The following is a 22,559-nucleotide window of genomic DNA, read 5'->3' as shown; positions in this document are numbered from 1 at the left end:
AGTGGGAAGATGTGCAGGTTACTCTACTTCTCACCAAAATTATTGCGGAAGTGGGTTGGCTGTAGACAGGAAAAGGTGAAGACGAAGCGAAGCAAAAGACGGGGAAGGAGGATAAGAAAGAGCTGGGTTGGTCGGTGAGGTATAGGCAGGGCGGGGAAAGGTAAGGCGTTGCAGGACAGGGACAGGTTTAGGTCGAGACGCCCGCCGCAGCTGCCCGAGTCCTGATTTCCTCCTCAGTCAAGTTTGCTTAAGATCGTGTGGAAATTTAAAGTTCAGCTAATCATCACATTTTACCGCCACCGTTCCGTAGATCATACATAATACATTAGCTCAGTAACGCCGTGTGGTGTTAGTTCCCCATATATTAATTCGAAAATTCGATCCACAAAATTTCCTCCAAAATAATCTCCCCCTTTGATGAACTAGATTAGATTAGACTGTTTCGGGGAATTTGTCATGGGGAAATTATTTTAGGTAAAGTTTCCGTGGATGAACCTTCGATGGTAACACGTCCTCCACGTACGACTGGCAGGGCGTCTGTTGTGGTGGCAGTTACCTTGTTTGGGATTGTGAGGGTTCTGAGTCAAGTGCCGAACAAAATCTGCCAACATCATGTTTATTTTCCCCAGCAATGTTTGCTAGACTTGTTGTATGCAAAATGGACACGCGAGTCTTACACTTTGCCAACATGTGTCGTTCTGGTGCAAGACATTTCAGCACCTTGCACTCGAATTGACTGCGTGCTTGCTGACTACGTGAATCACTGTGTGGGACGCAACTCGTAATCCTGAATACTGAAGCACGTGTCTGGTGAAGTTTCAGTCCCCAGCTTGACGATGAACGTGTATGTGTTGCATTCATCGCCTTCTTTCTTGCACATTGTTTTTACTCTACCACCATAGCATTGCAGATTTGCAAATAACTATTGGTTGTTGGTTTATGAGGCCAGGCCACACATCATGGAGGCCATTGAAGGGCTCGCCCCGTTTTACCACTGACCCCACAATGCTTTAAATCACTCGCTGATTATAATTTCACAACCGTTTTCTTAATATAGCCTAGAATTTGCATGAATCTATAAACAAATGCTGTTTGCTGTTGACAGTGCCAATGTACACGATCAGGACTGTGTACATTTGAGCAGCAGAGGTACACTTGTGTGCAGCTGCTGGTGCTTACAATACTCATTTCGCTCCATACTGCCTCTGAGCACTTAACATTCTTCATTTTCTCATCATTTGTATTATCATTCTAAATTACGATCAACGGAAATCTACAGATGTTTATTAATTGGGAAAGGACACAGGAAAGACAGCTTGGCTTACTGGATGTACTGAGCGCATAGTGACCACCGGAGAGGGCACTGTACGAATGTACGAAACTTGTTCGGCTGGATAGGCATGCATTGATCATTTTAGTATCGGTTCCAAAATTTCGAGACTAGGACCCGAAGTATCGGTATCAACCATTAGCCAAGGGACAGAGGCTTCTAAAGTGGAGTGTCAACACCAGTCTCAAATAGTCTAGTAAACCTGTCATAGTAGCTACGGTTCAGTTTACCGCCCCAGTTGCTCCCTTCTACCATACTGGAAGATTTATTCCAGCATGGCTGCCCGCCTCTGTCCCTGAAGACAACCTCTCTATGGGTGGCACCAGGTGGGCAAAGAACCAATGATTATGATTTGAGATAACAATTTTACTTTTTTTTTTTTTTATTTTGTTTGCTGACAATATAAAGGCACAGTGTATTTCATGAAAATATTTGCATTAAATATGTAGAGCAGAACAGAGTATCCAGCTAACCATTATTCATAATCCCTCGCCTTATCACTTGTTAACCCTTTTCCTTTTGAGTAGAGTAGAATATCTGTATGGATATTAGTGGAAGAATACACATCAAAATATGTATCTGTCAACACATTCATCAGTCTATGTATCTGTGATGTAATCTACACAGACATTCAAACGATCACACACACACACACACACACTCCTCCGCGAAGGGTGATGACCTTGGTGTTTCAGGCGGTCTCTGAGCGTGAGCAGGGCCGCGGGCACGTCGGGACGGCCCAGGCAGCCCGTCCGCCTTCTGCCAAGGCCAAGGTAGAGCAGCTGCCAGCGTGACCTACGCGGGGGTCAGGGATGTTGTGGCGGCGGTGGCGGCGAGGACCACAGGCCACCCCTACCCCCCTCAATTCCTTTTTTAAGCGTTACTTTGTTGGTAGTTTAGTTGTTCCCTCCATTACTTAACCTGCATTTAGAACTTTTTCCTTCATCAGTGTTATTTATTTTTTTCATATTTTCCCTATCCTCCTCTTTTACCGGAACAAATCGTCGCTACTGCTCACGTTTCTACGCATGTGCCAGAGCACTCAAAGTCCTTCACCGCTGGAGCACAAAAGCAAGGGCTGCGCGGAGTCTTGTTTTGGAAGCCCCGTCCTTACATTTCATCACGCTGACTTCGCATTTGCTCCATATATTGTAAATTATAGACGAAAACAATGTACGATATGCGGCAAGTCTAAGCAATCATGTTAGGTGCTGGTGTGCTATTGTGCTGTTTAGTGAAATCCTGTAAGGAGGCTTTACTGGGTCTCCTCCTGGTGAAGCATCAATGATCCGCCTGTAGAAATCGTCGGTTCTCGGCACTTGCGTAGAAACGAAGTAAAGCCCCATTCCTCCCGTGATCCCTTGCTGGCGTCTTGTGCCGCGTGACCCAGACTCTTGTTCGTAGCGTAATGCGTGTGTAGAGTAGAGCATGTGTGTGTGTGTGTGTGTGTGTGTGTGTGTGTGTGCCCGCACGCACACACACACACACACACACACACACACACACACACACACACACACACACACACACACACACACACACCACCCCCAATGTACATTTTCAGTTTGTTGACTGCCTAAAGAATAAACCGTTTATTATTATTATTATTATTACACACACACACACACACACACACACACACACACACACACACACACACACACATATATATATAATATGTGTGTGTGTGTGTATTGCTATGAATGTTACCTCAATGTGAATGTAACCTTGAAGAATAAATAACAAACACGTGGCGTAGAAGAAATAACACGATAAAAATCCTGTACCGTTGTATCCATAAATCACAGCACAGACCCACGTATCCCCGTGTGTGTCACCTGTATGGACTGGACGCGTGGTGCGGATGGCGTCCATGGCGTGCACAGCTCGATGTAACGCCGTGCCACACTCACACCTGTCACTCCCGCCTGTGCCACCTGTTGGTTGCCATGTGTGTAAATGTCGCCTGTGTCTCGAGTCACATGCTTGCTTGATGGTGGACGTGGTGACTCACTGACTGAACGTAGTTGCCGAAATATATATACATTCATATTTTGAGAGACTACTTGAGCTGCGTCAATATTTACTAGTGTGCGGCCATGAGTATTGCCTCACGCCTGTCAGATGGCTCCTTGGCGCTGACTCACTGTCCTACGCTTGGGTGTGATTGAAAGGAATCGTTATTAGCTCCGCCAGTGATTTGCCTCGCTGGAAAGACAATGTTTTTTTTTTTTTTCCGCTGTGGTTCAAAATCAGATTCCGATACGTGTCTGCAGCGTGGCACCCTCTGCATCTTGAGTTTGTGCTCTGCCACTTTCGTTTGTCTCGTACTGTGCATGAACAATGATTGTGACGTGCCGCGTGCGTCTCAGCGTGGTCCCTCCCCATTAAGGTGGGAAAATTTTTTACTTATTCGTTATCATCAATATGTTTTGCATTATAGTTTGCCCGTTATGGTATTTTGCTGTATTGAAGTGATAAATTGTGAAGTGATAAATTGTGATCCGCTGAAGTTTCTTATTCTTATTTTTTCATATGATGTCAAACATTCTCTCTCTCTCTCTCTCTCTCTCTCTCTCTCTCTCTCTCTCTCTCTCTCTCTCTCTCTCTCTCTCTCTCTCTCTCTCTCTCTCTCTCTTTCACAGTTGCCAATCGATATATAAGCGAAACAAGTCAGTGAGTAACTCGGTAAATATCCTTCTCAAAAGTTTAAACTTATTTTCCTGCCAGCGCCAGACGTCCAACCCGTCCACCTTTTTTTTTTCTTTTTTTTCGGATTCGAGAGGCGGCACGAAGCTAGTGACAAAGAGGAGCTTATATCTTGGCGATGGCTCAGTTTAACGGCTTTCAACATTGACGTGAAGGAAGGCGGCTATGTTTTCTATTAGATCACAAATACGTCAACCAAAGAAGAAGAATTTTATGTAACAACCCTTCAGGAAGAGTGACCGAGGCTTCTGTCTCCTACCTTCTGCCTCGCTCAGACTAGCGCGTGTTCTGGAAAGGCGCCGGTAAAACCACTATTATCATTACTATTGTTATTATTATTATTATTATTATTATTATTATTATTATTATTATTATTATTATTATAAGCGCCAAAGCCTCCACGTAGTAATCTGATATGTTGTGGGAGATTAGTTAAGCTTTTCTCATGTTACTTTCAATGTTGTCACAGGTGCTGCTTATGGCCGTGTTGTTGTTGTTGTTGTTGTTGTTGTTGTTGTTGTTGTTGTTGTTGTGAAGGTGGTGGTGGTGGTGATAGTGACTGTGGCGGATATCTTGTTTTATCCCCTCCTCCTCTTCCTCCTCCTCCTGCGTTCCGCTCACCTCATGGCAGACACCTTCACCACTCATTCCTTCCTTGTTTTCCCACTAGTCACGTTTACGTTTTATATTTATTACTAAAGGATCAAGCCTGTAACACCGTCTCTCTCTCTCTCTCTCTCTCTCTCTCTCTCTCTCTCTCTCTCTCTCTCTCTCTCTCTCTCTCTCTCTCTCTCTCTCTCTCTCTCTCTCTCTCTCTCTCTCTCTCTCTCTCTCTCTCACGTCCCTTCTCCACCGCAGAGTCGTGTGCCGTATGGTGGAGTTCGTAGCCTCACCACCACCACCCAGTCGCCACCCACCAGCTCCACCACCCAGCCCGACTCGGACCTCCTCGCCCGCCGCCGCCACGGGAGCAATCAGAGGACGCCTACCGCCTCCCCCACACATGCCTGGCCTACGGGAGTGACCGAGCCAGGCATCCATAACTCCCTCGTGCATTTCTTGCCGCCACCAAGGACAGGAGGACCAGCCAGGAGGGTAAGAGAGAGAGAGAGAAAGAGAGGAGAGGAGAGGAGTGGAGTGGAGTGGAGTGGAGTGGAGTGGAGTGGAGTGGAGTGGAGTGGAGTGGAGTGGAGTGGAGTGGAGTGGAGTGGAGTGGAGTGGAGTGGAGTGGAGTGGAGTGGAGTGGAGTGGAGTGGAGTGGAGTGGAGTGGAGTGGAGTGGAGTGGAGGTTAAAAGTAGTCGAGGTAAGACGTCTGAATGTCTGAAAATGGTGACACTTTATGAAATACTGCCACAAGGTGTCTGTGTCAGGCACTGTTGCGTGCTGACACTTCGACGAAAAATGACACACTGACTGAAACACTTCCATCGACTTGCCTGAACCCCCTGACACAACGTAGAGGAATTGACAGTGAGTTTTTTTTTCTCTCTCTATCTCTCTCCCTCTCCCCAGGTCTCCATCATGAGCAATTCGGTAGAAGACGAAGGAGGAGCCGAAGGAGGAGGAGGCGGCGGAGGAAGAGGAAGAGGAGAAGGAGGTGGTGAGGAGGAAGACGAGACGCATGTGGAGGAAGGAGGAGAGAAGTTCGGCGTGGGTCGTGGCGTGGGAGGACAGGTTGGACAGAACCGCATCCCGTCCGGCAACGCCATGGCTGTGATCGACGACATCGTGAAGAACTACCAGAAGGAGCAGCGGAAGAAGAGAAGGAAACAACGAAGGAAGCAGAGGAGGGAGGAAAGGAGACGCAGGAAGGGACTCAAGAAAATACGTGAGTCCTGTCTCATAATCTTTAGTCAACATTTGGAGTGCAGTGCGTTGGTGACTCAGTGTTTTAGTATGTGCCGTAAGACTTGAATAATTTGTCTCTAATACTTTACTCTTCCGCCTCCCTCAGGTCCTCCACGCGATTGCCGGGTGTCTGAGTGGTCTGGGTGGTCCCCGTGCAGCAAGACGTGCGGCATCGGCGAGCAGACCAGGACCCGAACCATTGTGAAGCACGCCCGGCGGGGAGGAAAGGTGTGCCCCGTGCTGGAGGAGACCACGTGGTGCGGCTCAGCGAGGGCCTGTCCCAACAGGATCTACTTCAAGTGGACCTAAATCGAGAGAGGCAGCGAAGATGAAGAGGTCTTGGAAGTTACAAGAGGAAAGAAGAGTCTCGATTGAATTATATGTGAAGAGTGAGGAGGAAGTCTTAGCTGTGGAGTACGAGAGGTGTTAGGTCTTGACTGAGGGATGGGAAGAGAAAAGTGCTCGGCCGGTGGGGCCAGGAGGAAGAGGCCACGAATGAAAAGGCACGTACAAGAGGTAGGGGTCGCGGTGAGCGGTGAGTGGTGCCGTCGGATCTGAGTAAACGTTTCCCACTGCGCAAATCTCACCATCAGGAGTCACCGCCTCTCCTCTTGAAGTCCAGCAGCCTTGTCTGGTCCTCAGGGAAATATAGAAGGAAATCACAAACAGTATTAAGTCAACTACTCAATATTTCCAACATCCTCACTTCCGAGGAGGCGTTTTGGTGGTGGCTGCATCTTGATTTATTTTCGAGCGCATTGGTGTCCCTATAGTTGCCATTTCCCTCATGTCCCCTGAGGAGCACGACCAGGCGACGCGGCCCTTCCTTCAGACAGAATCCCAGACTGACATATCAAGAGAAACATGCTGCCATAGTAAGAGGTTACTATAACGCTAATGGAACACAGAGTTGGATCGTTATGTTCATCGTTGTGTTATGCTGTTCAAGGAGAGGAACAAATCTTGGGCACAGTAGTAGTGATTTGTACAGAGAGAGGGAGAGACTGGAAGACTGCGCCATTGTGGTCATCGCCTAGTCAATGAAATATAAAAGAGTGACGCATGAATTCAAATACTAAAACTTAATGCAATTTGATAATAAAATTAATACACATAGACCTATTAATTACCAGAATGGCGTCGCTGGAGGAGAAGGAGGATGAGGAGGAGGAGGAGGAGGAGGGCCAGTCTCTCCTGACGACGTGGTCGAGGGAAAGGTTGATATCTCATTGTGAGCGGCGAGCATCGGTCCACTAAAGACGCGTCGCGAGGGTTGGTAACCGTGCGTGTGTGTGTGTGTGTGTGTGTGTGTGTGTGTGTGTGTGTGTGTGTGTGTGTGCTTTTGTGTGCCAGTAGCAGTAAGGAAATGTTGCCTCTCAGTAATATTAATAATAGCGTATTAATGATCCCCTTTCCCCACGTGTCTGTCTGTGTTTGTCTGTCTGTCCGTCTATCTGTCTGTCTCCGTTTGTCTGTCTGTTAGTTTGTTAGCTGTTTAGCCTATAATGGGTTTTTAATACTACCTACTTACAAGGTTATGATATTAATACAAGTTTAAGTTTTTTGTATTAATTTCTTATCACCGGTGGCGTCATACTAACAGAAGCAGCAGAGTGAACCCCAGAGAAGCACCGCCGCTGCTCATACACACTAGGGAGGCCCGCCGCCCCACCCTCTCTGCTGGGGGTGCGGGACGCGTGGCGGGGGCAGGGAAGGCCCGACCGAGCAGGCCAACCACACACTGAGAGAAAATGTTGCAGATTTTATATGAGCATATTCATAAACGAGACCACCGTTACTTAGATGAAGGAATGAATCGGTATTTTTTCTCTATTACAACTATGTCCATGTGGCGTCACGAGTCAGATTATTGTACGAAGTGATCAGATGTGTCTTTAATATTTTTTAGTGTTGACATCACGACGTGCTCTGAAAGATGTGACACTCTTACTGGATGCTCGTCTACGAGTATCATATGGCTTCTGTTGCCTGACTGTGGAATGGTATTATTATTATTATTATTATTATTATTATTATTATTATTATTATCATTATCATTACTACTACTACTACTACTACTACTACTACTACTACAACAACAACAATTACTACTACTACTACTACTACTACTACTACTACTACACTGGACACCTCTGTTGTGATGCTTTGCCTTTACTCGCCATGTACATAACACAAGCAGGGCGTCTCTTGGGGCCTCGCAGCCCGTCCTCACCACCTCAACACGGGGACGCTCCATACACCCGCGCCCACCTGCCTGCCTGCCCGGGGGCCTTCGTGGCGGTGGCTGGGTGCGTCGCCCTCCAACCACAGCATAACAGAGGGGGGAGTGCTGCCCTGGACTGCCACTGGACGAAGGAAAGAAGCTATTAATCTGTGTTGTAAATAATTTGTACATAGCTTTTTTTTTTCTTTATCTCTCCTTGGAAACCGACAACAGATTTATGTAGTAATGAGGGAAGTGTTGTATTGGCCTGTATCTGATAGTGATTCACTTTCTATACAGACTGTTTGTTATGTTTTACGGCTGGAGACAAAGTGTATGAGGAGTGTGCTCTTAAGTTCACCGTCAGACGGCAAGCGTTTATCAGTATGCCCCCTTCCTCTCCCGCCCACTACTCTGCTAAATTAGTGTACGAGCGTTCAAGTCTGTCTGATAAAGGACCATATTTTGAAACACTTCTGTGTCGCACCACGATTGCATTTAAAAGCCCCTTAGTAGTTGAAGTGACACGGGTTTTTGAGGGTGTTTTTTTATGGTTCTAGTGACAGATTAACATGGTTTCTACATTATTAACAGAAGCACTCTTGAGAACCCAGTTAATAATCTCTGTGGCCTTTGAAAATAATGGCGATGAGAGACCAAAGTGTTTTTGAATATGGGCCAAAGTAAAACGGAAAATTATCCTTCAAGTCCCTCCATCAGTATCTCATCCCATTGGCATTTTTTTTATCTGACCGATTTTAAAAAGTCTACCTCATTACTGATTTTTAATACAATGCGACAAATTCAAGAAAATAAGTGGAAACTATAATTAAGAAGCATATCTTTTTTTTTTTTAGGCTTTAAGGAGGTTTAACATATCAAGCACGTCTCTTTTTTCAATTTGATATGAAGTATTCCCCGATTTAATTGTACGGTTTTTTTTTTTTTTTACTGTGGAGGAGCTTTTTTTTTGAGAGTGGAAGAGAGAGAGAGAGAGAGAGAGAGAGAGAGAGAGAGAGAGAGAGAGAGAGAGAGAGAGAGAGAGAGAGAATGAATTACTTAAATTTTATAATACAATTTCCTTCCCCTCCCCCCTTCCCTGTGTGTAGAGCAGCTTGACACATAACACTTCATATTGTCTCTGTTTTATAGGGAACATATACTTGAGTGTTCTAACGACACATAATATATTAAATGTTTATAATGTGATACAGAAATGCTTGATGCACTGTCATATCATATGGATAATAAATAATGTATGTGTCATAATATAATAAAATTGATGTTGTCTACATTGGTTTCTTTATTCATTCATGTAATATATAAGAACATAAGGGAAGCTGCAAGAAGCCGGTACTGGCAGTTCCTGTATAAAACACTCATATATAGGATGTCCATCTATCACCTATCCATAATTCTGTCTACTTTATGTAAGAGGGGGCTCTGACCCAGGGCAACAAAAGGCTATAAAAAAGACCTACTGAAGATACTAGTTCCCAAGAGTGTGGTTAAAAGCATTATCAAAATTTGAGGGCAAGTCTCTTGAAATCTCCCAATTGAAATTGAAGGCAAAGATAGAAGGAAATCCAGAAGGTGGCACGGAATTCCAGAGTTAACCTTATTGTCCTATCTTGATTACTAACCCTAAGGGTCTTGTCTATATCTCCCTTGCCATCCCTTTTACCACTAAAGCACCTCAGTCATAATCCCTTCCATATCATTTAATGTCACCCTCACCAACATACAAATGCATATATCATGCTTTCGCTTTCACTTTCTCCTGCGTTGCTCTATTCCCTCTCCATTTCATCCTCTGTTGCTTCGCCTCCCACTAATAAGGGACAAGGATATAGATGATAATTAACTAAACAGCAACTCAGTGCTGGTTGCCATATTGTGATTCGTTTCCGAACGCAGTGTCTATAAGCGATTCATTTGCTTCGTGTCGTTGGTGGAATCTCAGTTTGGCCTGAGAGTCGTGTAGGGATGGTGTGCGTAGTAATGCAGGGCAGTGAAGGACAACACCAATAATACTGAGTCCTATGTGCATAAAATATGTAGTTTTTATTTCAAACTAGCTTCTGGTAGTTGAATCTGAAGTGTTAAGGACTGAAAACAAAAACAAAAACAAGTAAGGTCGCCGAGGTAATGGTGCCCACGCCCACTCGTGCTGCGCTATTTGTGGCTGCGGTGATGGTGGCAACCACGCCTGTGTCGCGGCAACCCCAACTTGTGTTTCCCAGTGAGCTTGATCCTCCCTATCTGCCCTCTGCTGTGTCAGGCACCACCGTGCGGCGCACGAAATATGAAGCGGTGGGCTCACCTGACGTTCAGAGGGCTATGATGAAGACAGAGAGGGCCGCCGCAGGTAGGCCAGAAAGAAGCAACAGTCCAGATGTTCTCTCGGGCTCAGAACTGAATGAGGCGCACATCAAAAATAAACTTTCGAGTATTCTGCGAGATCTAGGAGTAGGAACTGGATCACTAGGACAGGAGCTCGCCAGGTCAGGGATCCTGTTACAGATACTAGAAAGAGTAAGAGCCGATGGCTTAGCCAGCCAACTGACGAATTTATTTATAAGAGGCACAACTGATGGCAACACACCACGAGGTGAAGGCGGTGACAGGCAGGAAAAAGATTACGGTGGAGATGAAGAAGAGGCTACGGACGATGACATCGACGATCAAGGTAAGGCCAAAATATTAAACGAACAGATGGCGAAGTAATGTCCAGTCTTGCATCACATTTATAATTGATCTTATCAGTGGGATGTTCAATGAAGTAAGTCATGGAAGTGAATCATTCTGTTCCTTGTGAGTGTTCAGAGTGTGGCGTCCAGCAGCCAGAACCTCGGATTTTGGGCGGTGAGGAGGCCTGGCTGGGGGCATGGCCCTGGGTGGCGGCGATGATTCACGCGCCCTCTGGCCGAGCCTACTGCGGAGCCTCTCTAATCAACAATCGCTTCCTCCTCACTGCCGGTCACTGCGCCGCCATGTGAGACACGTTTCAGTTTGTTGCTTGCATGTTTTAAGTGTGATGCGGCTACCTGCATGCTGAGATCTCTCTCTCCTATAATGTTACCCACTGATCACTTCACACTATTGTCCATTTTCAAGTGTAATATTCAGTCGCACACAAAAGTCTATATATAATGAATGAGAGAGAGAGAGAGAGAGAGAGAGAGAGAGAGAGAGAGAGAGAGAGAGAGAGAGAGAATAGCCGTCTATAGTATAACATACATAGTATCTTTTCTTCCTCCCTTCCCCCTGTCTCCCCACAAACCGGCAGCCTACCTCAGCACCTGGTGGAGGTGTGGCTGGGGAGCCACGACCTCTCCAAACGCGAGGAGCAGGGCCGCGTGGTGAGGACTGTCTCACAAATCATTATCCATGAAGATTTCAACAGCAGGAGTCTTAAAAATGACCTTGCCTTGCTGCAGCTCGACCACCCCGTCCACACCACCATAACCGTCCGTCCCGTCTGTCTGCCTCAAAAACGTGAGTCCTCGTGCCACACTTCCTCCCACTTGGGTTCGTCCCGCCAGGTGGAATCACGCCCTCCTGGACTGATTGTTGTTCTTGGTGTGCCATGAACTATTATGTATATTCTTGAACACCTAATCACCATCTCTCAAATATCACATACTTTCTTTCCGCCAGAGGACTATGATACCCAGCTGGCGACTGGAGTAGCGGAGGGCGGCGGCATCGTGGCGGGATGGGGTCTGGTCAAGGAGGACGGCAGACCCTCTGACATCCTGTTGCAGGTAAGTCAAGGTGGTTTCTTTCATTATTTTTTGCTGTTTCGTTAAGAGGATTCCTCACATAAAAAAAATAAATAAATAAAAAAAAAAATTAAAATTAAAATTAAGGTACCATTTAACACCCTTTTTCCGTAACCATTAATCAAGCTGTGAAACTGAAACAAATTTATGTTTCAGTTCATCTACAACACTTCACATCCTTTGACAGAAATATGATAGAATTATTCACTGAACTGACAGCGCTGCAGTATCATTTAGAGAAAGAAGAAAAGGAAGACAATAAGGAAGATGAGGGAGACATAAGTAAGATTTAACATCATTAACAGCTGATGCTTAAAAAAAAAGTGAATGCACAGTAATAAGGTCATATGGCGCCAACGTACTAAAGTCAACATTATTGCTAGAATTCATTGATACTACTACCCATACAATAAAGTATGTGAATCTGTTGCATGTGCCACATTCATTTCAATAATACAAGAGACAGATCAACACAGTCTTGTTCTTCTGTACATAATGGCATTGTTATCTACGTCAGATATTCAGCATTATCAACTCGGCCTCCTCCTCCTTCACCTCCTCCTCCTCCTCCTCCACTCTTCTTTCTCTCCCTGCTCGATAATTATGAATACTGAAACTATCTAATGGTTGTTCCGAAGTCCTGATTCTTGTTTTGAAACACTTTTAGAGCTCGCATTATTACTATTTTCAAAGGCTAAAAATATAATTAGTCGTGTTCTCTTGTGTGTTTGCTCATGGGTGGTCCAGAATCGTGCTAAACTATATATATCCCTGGAATTGTGAAAAGATCCCTGAAAACATAAAAGTAATCGAGATAGTAATCGAGATAAGACGCCGAAACGTTTGAAAATGCTGTCCCTAAAATCAGTGACAAAGTTTCCAGGAGGAATGGTGTGGTTGTGGATGGCCGACTTCCAGGAATGATTTGTTAGTGACTTGTGTTTACAGAAGTAATGATGTGGTTATGTGTAATGATGTGGCTGATTTGCAAGGGGAATTATGTGGTTGTGGGTGGTTGATTTGCTGGAAGAATGATGACGTGGATGGCTGGTTTGCAGGAGAAATTATGTGGTTGTGGGTGGGTGATTTATAGGAGGAATTATGTGGTTATGGGTGGCTTAAATCAGCGAAAAAAAAAAAAAATGAGGGACGAACATGTGAACACCAATGAAGACAGTGATAAAAGCCTTGATCGAAGGGAGCATGACAGATGTGACGGAATGAAGGTGAGAGTGGGTTATGATTACTCCTTGTCCAGATGCCAGGTGGTGATAGGCTTCTCGATGATCGGAGGACTATTGGGCTTGTCGGTTTATCTCACTCCCCTCCTCACTCCCTTCTTTACTTTCTTCACTGTTACCTCCTCGGTTTGAGGACCTCCCCTCTAAGATTGTTCATGTGCTGTTATTAATATTTCTTTCAAATAAGCCATGTTCTTCTTTCATGTGTAACTGGTTTAACAAACGGATACCGTTTTAGCAGCCATTTGCTCTTTACCACTTGCTACTCCACCTCCCCCTCTTTTCATTCACGTCCCCGCTCATCGTTTCTTGTTCGCTAATTTCAGCTATTTATACTTGAAATGGGAAGGGGATTGGCAAGGAAGTATAAAATGAATGTGTAAATAATAAAAAAAAAGCTTAGTCACTGCTATCTGAAAAGTAGGCAACAAAAAAAAAAAAAAAAAAGCTTAGAAAGCCAATCTAAAGGCAGAGGTTTTTGTGAAGCTCAGCAAAGGAAGAGGACCATAGCTAGAATTTATATTGTGAAAAAGAGTTTATACAACCTACTGGTGTAATAGAGATGAGACCGTAAAAATTAAGACCGTTCTTTGATTATGAGGATGATGATAGTCTAACGTATCCTTTTCTTTTCTTTTTTTTTTGTTTTGCTAGATCCTTAAAATCAATACGAAGAAGGGGTGAGAGAGTTAATAGAAAGTACAGAGGAAAGTGGAGAGGCGCAATATCAGCGAAGTCCTTCACTAGTCATGAAGATAACAGCACAAAATACCATCATTTATCACCGTAAATACTGTACACCTATTACCCCATATTTACCTCTCCCCCACACGTTTCCTCTTCAATAGACACTCACCCCAAAAGACTCCCTTAACTACACAAACACTGTAATCCATTATTCGTCCCCACACACATCATCCAAAACAACTCACTCATCCAAACAACAAAAACTTCCTTGCCCCAACACACTCACTTTGGCACATCAATCCCCTTTCTCTTTTCCTTGTGACCTCTTGCGTTTTGTTTATTTTTCTAGGTCGTCCACTCCTTGCTTCTGTTGTCTCTTGCACTGGTCCTATTTTTCTATTGCAATGCTTTCTCATTTTTTTTCTTTGCGCTCTATTAGAAAAAAAATATTCATTTTGTGATTTTTTTTCCCTTCAGTTTTTATCTCCAAATAGTCTTAGCACTGGATTGATCCCTCCATCCCCTCGTAAACCCTTCGTCCCAGCATGGTTTCTCTCTCACTCCAGCACTCATTCCCTCAACACCCAAGTCACGCCAACAGAATCATTCATCCTAACAATCCAAATACTCCTTTGCCAAAACATTTCCTCAAACTCCTTTTCACTTATCCCAAAATCCCTCACCATCCACACTCCTCACCAGACTCATAACTCACCCCTGCACACCAAAAGCCTCCTTATGCCCTTTCATTCCCGGGTTTTATCCTCCAAGGTGCGTCTTCCCTTCATCGACCTGGACACGTGCCGGACGATGTACGAGGCCATCAACCCAGTGAGCGAGGACATGCTGTGCACCTACCATAACTCCTCCAGCGCCGCCATGGACGCCTGCAAGGTATTGGTGGTGGTGGTAGTGGTAGTAGTAGTAGTAGTAGTAGTAGTAGTAGTAGTAGTAGCTATTGTGGTGATTCTAGCTATAGGAAGAAGAGGACGAGGAGGAGGAGGAGGAGGAGGATGAGGAGAACTAATTATCATTATTATCATTATTGCTGTCATTATGGAAGGTCAAGCGGGAGTCTCATTTTTTCATATTTTTTGAGGGGGTGAAGGAAAGAAAGATAGCTAAAAGAAAGTGAGTAGGAAGAGAAATGGTGAAAAAAAAAAGTATGAGAAAGGTTGTGGGCTCGACCACATTACTATTTTTTTTTTTTTACAGGCACACACTCGCTCACAGACATACACTCACTCGCTCATTCATGCAAATGAAACACAACAAATGCAATCAGCACGACCACAGCTTTCCCTAAAACTCTGACTTTTGGAGAAGGTTGTCCTTCTCGAGATTTATAAAATGTTTTAATGTAAATTTAGATCATTTTTACCAACACCACTGACAGTAGAAGGGGTGAGAGAGTAGCTCAACCCTTTTGGTGCGTGTAGTTTGATTTCCGTTTAGTTAAATCATAGGTTTATTCAAGTAACATAAACCCATACTTTAAAACAAATTGAAAGACTACAATAATTATTAGTTGATATCTCATGGACATTTTCCCCAGTAATGATGCAGAATTCTTGTTAAACTATCACGTGAATCATAAAATTACTCTTGATAATCCCAGTACCATCCACTACAACCAGCTAAAAGTACTCGAGATAGACGCCAGAGGTTTGAGAATGCGGTTCATACACTGTTGATAGAAGTCACTCAGTTATGTGTGTTTGCTGCAGGGTGACTCCGGGGGCCCGCTGGTGGTGGAGGGCGTGGACGGCCGGTGGGTGCAGGTGGGCGTGGTAAGCTTCGGCTACGGGTGTGGGCGCGAGTATCCAGGAGTCTATACCAGGACTTCGCGTTACCTGCTGTGGATATTCATCAAGATTCTCATGGCGGAGGGCTCCTAATGTATAAGGATGTGTGCGTGCTCGCGGGAAAGAAAATCTGTCATATCGAATTCCACGTGTATTGTATCCGTCATCAGCAAAACTTTAGTCGAGACATATGTTCTGTGCTGTGCTTCGGTTATCAAGTTAGGAGGCGATGCTCGATTGTTCCTCAGCGCTCTCTTCCTCCTGTGTGTTGACAACAGCAGATAATTTCGTACAAGATAGTAAATTTAAGACTGTTGTCTTATCATTAAGGTTTTATATATATTTTTTTTTTTCATATGACAACAGTGACAGACTTTTTTCATATGACAACAGTGACTGAGACTTTTTCAAATGACGGCAGTGACTGAGACGACTGTAATTACCATTATTTTGATTTATCGTTATGGTTTTTGGCAGTATATATTGGTAATTCTTTTACATGGTGGTCTGATACGCGACGAATCATAACAGTATCTGTACACATTCAACTTCAAATGTTCCTACAACTGTTATTGTTGCACAGTCGTGGTCAGAAATCAGATAACCTTCTGCGCTCACTTGCACTGTGCTGTGTTTACCCTTTAGTTTACATCCTCTGATTGTCATTTCAATAACTGACAACTAATTGATCGCTGCTACAGCGGAGGACTTTTATATTTGAGGAAAAAATACTAAACACAATGAAAGTGTAGACTAACTTACTTTTTGTCCTTGACTGTACCATTATGTATCGTGACTGCAAGACACACTGTAAACGTGTAGAATTGTTCATCAGGTAGTACGTGCATCACAACCAACTTGGGTGTACGCTCATTGCATACCACAAGCTGGGGGGAAATAATTAGAAACATATAATTAGAAATCATATAACCTTCTGCGCTCACTTCCATTGTGCTTTGTGTTTACCCTTTAGCTTACATTCTCTGATTGCCCTTTCAATAAATGACAACTAATAGATCGCCGCTACAGCGGAGGACATTTAAATTTGAGGGAAAACACTAAACACAATGAAAGTGTAGACTAACTTAATTTTGTCTTTGACTGTACCATTATGTATCGTGACTGCAAGACGCACTGTAAATGTGTAGAACTGTTCATCATGTGGTGCATGCATTACAACCAACTTGGGTGTACGCTCATTGCATACCACTGGCTAGGGAAAAATAACCGGAAACAGTAAATATAGTAGTATAGGCCGATATGGAAGTTAGTCACCCTTAAATCAGATTAGATTACGATATATGATGTTAGGTTAGGTGTTTATGCGTCTCTGATATCAGATTCTTAAGACTCAAATATAATTGCTCTACTTGACATACTATCAATATTGGACAGTCACTTCAACATGAATGATTATGGAACTTAATTCTTTTTAGAAGATCGTGAAACTTCCGTAGATTTCGGAACTAGACTGTGGTACTAATAAATATGGAGTTACTGAAAATGTACCAACTTGAAATTACTGTAAATTTATATTACTTTTATTATTATGCATTGTACATAATTTTAAGCTTTTTTATTTAAAAAACTGTGTGTGTGTGTGATTCACCTACGGTCGTCTGCTGGTCACCCAGCCAGCCGTTCTCCCACGGAAAGAGCTCAAGAGCTCATAGTAACCGATCTTCGGGTAGGACTAAGACCACTGACACACCACACACCGGGACAGCAAGGTCACAAACCCTCGGGTTACATCCCATACCTTCTTGCTGCTAGGTGAACAGGAGCTACACATAAGAGGCTCACCCATTTGCCTCGCCACGCCCGATATTTGAACCCGGGCCTTCTTGGTTGTGAGCCGTGTGTGTGTGTTTAATTATCAAAATCAGAAAACAGGCAAATCCCTTCAAATTTAATTGAGTATGTTGTTTTACTGGTGACGCCCACAAAAGTAGAAGTTACTGAAACAGATTCCAAAATAAACCATTTCGGAGTTAGGGATGCAGCTGGGTAATACATTCTCTTCATCTACGTTGCATTATGAAAAATTGATTGTTTCAATAGAAATTGTCACAGAGTAAGGTTTTCCTTAAGCCTCTGCCATGATGTTCGCTAAAAGAAAAAAAAACACTCAATAAAACAGATATACCAAGACAAACACAACTCTTCAGTTTTATTCACATTAAAACAGATATACCAAGACAAACACAACTCTTCAGTTTTATTCACATTTCCTTTCTTTACAGTAACAAGCCATGTGTTTATACAGTCTATCGTTATCTATTCATACTTTTAGTAATCTTCCCATCTGTCCTTACGTCTGTAGTCTGTAGTCCTGAAGTACCATGTGTGAACAACTACAAGAATGACCTGTGGGTAGATTCTTAAGAGTCAATGGTTTAAATTCCTATCCAATAAAACAATAAAATGCATGAATCTTAAGGGTTAAACAGTTTACCGAAAATTAGGGAACTGGATCGGAAATCACTTAAGGGAAGAGGGCGAGACGTGACCAACCGCATAATTTTCAATACAAAGTAAGGAAAATTTCATTAATAAGGTAATTATAGTGGGTTATTCGACTGGTATACGATTGGGCTGGATGAGTATGAGTGGTAAGCAGTAGCTAATAAAATGCCTATGTAAAGAGCAAAACTACGTGGTTATTGTGGGCATTTGTGATCAGTGGTCGCTATTGTATTTCCGGTCTCGATCTGTGGTGCCAGAGTAAGGTCTTGTTCGAGCATGGGTTCGGAACGGTGACTTGAAGTGCGCCTGCGTTGTAAGTGCGTAACAGCCAATGGAAAAAAAAAATCGTTATATATATATATATATATATATATATATATATATATATATATATATATATATATATATATATATATATATATATATATATATATATATATATATATATTATATATGGGAAGTAGGTCATCCAAAATGCAAGTTTTGATGAAGTCAACAACGGTAACATCGTTGTTGAGCTTGTATGAAGTCCTTTCAATATTTCTGACGAGCCATCTTCAGGGGAGAAGTGACGTGATAAAGTTGTTGTTGTTGTTGTTTGAGATTGTAAAACAAGGTGACGCGGGCCTTTACATGGAGATGGCCACAGCTGCAATGTCAGAATTTTCTAAAGGTTGCTGATAGAGGCAGCAACCCCTGCTCCACAGAGTCTCACTTACGTGTGTATAGCAGTGTGTGAGATACATTGAGAGGCAGTTTGGATTGGTGTCTTCATAGGCTGCCGGAGAATGCTGGTATGGTTATCGGGGGGGGGTGGATATTGGGTCACTAGGCGTATTAGTTGTTCTGTGAGTGTGTCGTGTATTATGTGTGTGGTGCGTTTCTGTATGTTCTGTTTAAAAAATATCTCCGTGCTGGAGCAGTCTTCTATGTAGTGTGTTAGTGGTGGTGGTGTTGCTATGTTGCAGTGTCCGCAGATTACTTATTTATACAACGTCTTCAAGCTCCGAGAACACGTGTACCCGAGTCTGAGTCTGTATAGTCGTGTTGTTATGTGTCTGAGAAGTGTGTGTTCAGGGTGTGGGTTGTTTGCTGTGGCAATTGCATACCAGTTTGCGACGGGTGACCCGTCATTGACGTCTTCATGTACCTGGGTTGTGCTCTTAAATGATGCGGTTTTTAGGCGAGCTTTGATGGATGATGTGTTCAGAGGTATCTGGGTGGTGACGTGTGTTATTTTCAGTGCATTTTTCGCTACTGTGTCTGCGTCGTCATTTCCTTTAATTCCTGCGTGACTTGGTACCCAGTTGAGGTGCATGCGTATGTTTTGTCGTTGTATTCATGTAGCTGTGGCATGTATGGATGTGTTGAGTATATGTTGTCTTGTGGTGTGCGCTGTTTTATAAAGTGCAAGGAGCTTAAAGAGTAACTGTGTGGATGACAACGTCTCCCCTTTTCGTTTCCACGTGTGTTAGTGCTTGTTTTATGGCCACCAGCTCGGCCTGCAGAGATGATGAGTTGTCTGGTAGTCAGAAGTGAGCCGCTTCGTCTTTATGAATAAAGGCCGAAGCAGGTCTTTTTGTCGTTGGATCCACCGACCCGACAGTTTAGTATACTTTCTGCGACTCTTCTACCCGAATAACCGACAGTGCTCGGTGTACTTCGGTGGTGAGCTGTCTGGAACTGAGATCGGTCTTTTTGGCATTCAGTCTGGTGATGGTAATTGTGTACGGCTTTCTTATTCAAGGTGGAGCTGGTGTATAGTCACGGTGTGGGCGGTCTCGGGGGGGGGGAGGGTAATTGTGTACGGCTTTCCTATCCAAGGTGGAGCTGGTGTATAGTCACGGTGTGGGCGGTGTGGTTGTGGTGTAGGAATGACTGTTGTGCATTTAAGGAGTCGATGCATCTTGCCACTCTCCTTGTCCATTTATTGTCGCAGAAGAGTGCTGGGTCTTGTCGCAGTGCTTGGAGGAGTCGTGGGATGAATGTTGCATTGTTGGGCCTTGATATGTGTTTCTAAAAAAGTGTTATGTATAGAGCATTTAATCTGCCCTGAACTAAAGGCAGCCGGGATTCAGTCTGGAACATGGAGATCTTTGTCCATTTTGGAGCACCGAGGATGATTCTTTGTCTTTCCTTCTGTATTTTCTGTAGCATTTCCACTTGAGATGGCTTTGCTGTGACATGAATTGGAGCCGCATAGTCTATCACCGACCTTATTGCTTGTATGTAGAACAGTGTGAGTATTTTCCCATTTGCTTTTGCCTCTAGGTTGGATAAGGCCCTCATTGTCCTGAGACGCTGTTCCATGCGGTCTGTGATGGAGGCTGTGTGAATATTGAATTTTAAGGCCTTATCCACCCATACTCTAAGATATCGATGACACAGAGCCCATTGCAGCTAGCTGCCTTGGAGCCAGAGAGGTGGTTCTGGTGATTTGTTTCCAAAGAGGATGAACCTGGTCTTGGTGTGGTTGATTTTGAGCCCCAGAGACTGACATTTCTCAGATACAGCATTCAGTGTCGTCTGTGCAGCTCAGAGATAGTTTTCCCTTTGAGCCCCTAAGTCATACTTCTCTCAGGGACTAAACAAAAACCGTATTCCTGGTGGCTGTGGTGACGGTGAGGAGGGTCAGCAAACTCCAAGCCCTCTCCTATAAGGTGGCATGTCAGGACAGTGATCTGGTCCTGGCATACTTGCCTGAATTTGTTGCCGAAACGGAGACAGCCTCGAACTCCATTGCCAGAGAGTTAAGGATTTGTTCAGCCCTGAAGATGAGAGATGCCTATTGTGCCCTGTTTGAACACTCGAATTGTACCTCCACAGGACATACTGTACTGTTCATCCCAGGCAACTCTCTTTGTTGGTTAGGGACCAGTCACAACGTCTCACTTAGGCTGCTATGCCTTTCTTTCTGAAGGAGACTATAAAAAGGGCTCATGAGTCTCTATCTGAAGATCGCTGTCTCCTCCTCTGGGTAAGGACCCATGACATCCGTGGTATAGGCACCTCCATTTTCTTGGGAAGAATAAATAATTTTCTACTATTTTGGATGCAGCTTGCTGGAAGACACCCTCAGTCTTTGTTGATCACTACCTGAAGAACTTCCAAAGGATGAAGGAGGACTTCTTTGCTCTGGGCCCAATTGTAGCAGCTGGTGACATTGTGTTTTAAGGTCCCCATTCTGGTTGCCCCTTCCTTCAGGGTTCATTGAGAGTTTCCCCTGAACTCGGTGCAGCATAGGCATTCAGTGTGAAATCAACGTGGCACTATCACTCATTGTTGTCTCACCACCTTCAGAATCGCCTACACAAGTGAGTTGGTTACTGACTAATGTGGACTCTCACCCTCATATTTTCTTTCCAAGGCATAATCCCTCATCCATAAATGTCAGAATCTGCTAAGTAGAAGAAACAGGTCTTATGTGAAACCGATCACCTTTTTAATCCTAAAAGTGATTTTTCTCTTACTTGTTTCTTCTACGCAAAGCCTCCCATCTCACCTCTTCATGCTGGTTCTCAGCAAGGAATGAGGCTACGTAGAACAGCAGAGGTCACCAGGCTTGCCATAGCAACATCAACTACGATTTTTTAATTAAATTATAATTATGTAAGTGAGGGAAGAATGATCACGTTGGGTAATACTGAGGAGCATGTTGTTACGGCCACAAATTGCACCCCTCTCACTTCTGCCTTTAACTTGGCTAGCTTCCCTAGACTACTATCTATGAATCCAGTGCTGGGCCCAACTATAGGTATACAGGATCCTACTAGTCTCCTGTAACCATTAATAGGTTGTCGCAACACCAGGTTCAGCCCCTTTCATGGCTGCTACTACATCGAGTCAGTCTCCTTAAACTGCCTCCTGCGCAGTCTAGTACAGGGTCCACATTCACCTGTAGAGGGTCCCTCTGGTCTCCTGTGGTGAGTTAAACAAATGAGGTCACCACTCCGTCTTTACCCGAGCATGGAGAAAAGAATAACAATCGCCCCAACAGGCACCAAACACACTTCACTTGCTGGGAAAGAATCATACAACCATGTTCTAGGAGGCATAGCTATGAAAAGGGACAAACAACTATGAGGATTATAATATCCTATGGGCTACTGCCTTCTCAAGACAAAAAACCACCCACGCTCACAGAATATTATATCCTTTTGCTAAACAGCACCATTTACAACCTCCCAGAAGACGGGCCAGCACCACCCCAACACAGTAAGATCCGGCAAGGAAGTAGAATTTACTGTACGGCAGAGAAACTAGGATCCTCTTAGTCCATCAGAACTTGTGAATCCCAGTAGCATTTAACAAAACAAAATATTACAGATACATGAACATGCTGCCATCTTCTCTCAGATATGCTAAAAACCCGGTTAGTAACCGAGGAGTTGGTGTGAAAGATATTTATCCAAATTAAAGAGGCACAAAAACAACAGGCAAGTTCCTGCTGACTCCTAGGTTAA

General features: G+C 44.0%; 2 protein-coding genes across 4 annotated transcripts in view; both read left to right on the top strand.

Moving 5' to 3' along the window:
- The window catches only part of LOC135093281 (uncharacterized), a 51,912-nt gene extending 42,510 nt beyond the window's left edge, over positions 1-9,402 (top strand). The window contains 4 exon segments of the mRNA XM_063992407.1: positions 2,026-2,103; positions 4,898-5,134; positions 5,553-5,868; positions 5,995-9,402. Coding sequence (XP_063848477.1) covers positions 2,026-2,103; positions 4,898-5,134; positions 5,553-5,868; positions 5,995-6,197 — 834 coding nt within the window. The 3' untranslated portion in view covers positions 6,198-9,402.
- A 640-nt stretch (positions 9,403-10,042) lies between these two features.
- LOC135093287 (vitamin K-dependent protein C-like) lies at positions 10,043-17,221 on the top strand. Of its 3 annotated transcripts, none has more exons than XM_063992418.1 (6): positions 10,047-10,801; positions 10,939-11,107; positions 11,402-11,610; positions 11,773-11,879; positions 14,597-14,719; positions 15,553-17,221. In XM_063992418.1, exons 1-6 carry the CDS (start codon positions 10,261-10,263, stop codon positions 15,721-15,723), a joined length of 1,320 nt encoding a protein of 439 aa, XP_063848488.1. In that variant the 5' UTR covers positions 10,047-10,260; the 3' UTR covers positions 15,724-17,221. The 3 variants fall into 3 exon arrangements, with proteins under 3 accessions (XP_063848497.1, XP_063848488.1, XP_063848503.1); XM_063992433.1 differs by having other exon boundaries at positions 10,554-10,801; positions 10,932-11,107; XM_063992427.1 differs by lacking the exons at positions 14,597-14,719; positions 15,553-17,221 and adding an exon at positions 12,054-12,166 and having other exon boundaries at positions 10,043-10,801.
- The last annotated feature ends 5,338 nt before the right edge of the window (positions 17,222-22,559 follow it).

The sequence above is a fragment of the Scylla paramamosain genome, chromosome 3 (assembly GCF_035594125.1).
Source record: "Scylla paramamosain isolate STU-SP2022 chromosome 3, ASM3559412v1, whole genome shotgun sequence".
NCBI classification, from domain to species: Eukaryota; Metazoa; Arthropoda; class Malacostraca; order Decapoda; family Portunidae; genus Scylla; species Scylla paramamosain.
The sequence above is the reverse complement of the archived record's forward strand: the minus strand, read 5'-3'. Positions and strand labels throughout refer to the sequence as shown.

Excerpts from the sequence above, each read along its gene's own strand:
- LOC135093287 (XM_063992418.1), top strand. The coding sequence starts at position 10,261 with ATGGTGCCCACGCCCACTCGTGCTGCGCTATTTGTGGCTGCGGTGATG. Across the intron at positions 10,802-10,938 it reads CGATGACATCGACGATCAAG|AGTGTGGCGTCCAGCAGCCA; the intron begins GTAAGGCCAAAA and ends GTGAGTGTTCAG. Across the intron at positions 14,720-15,552 it reads CCGCCATGGACGCCTGCAAG|GGTGACTCCGGGGGCCCGCT; the intron begins GTATTGGTGGTG and ends TGTTTGCTGCAG.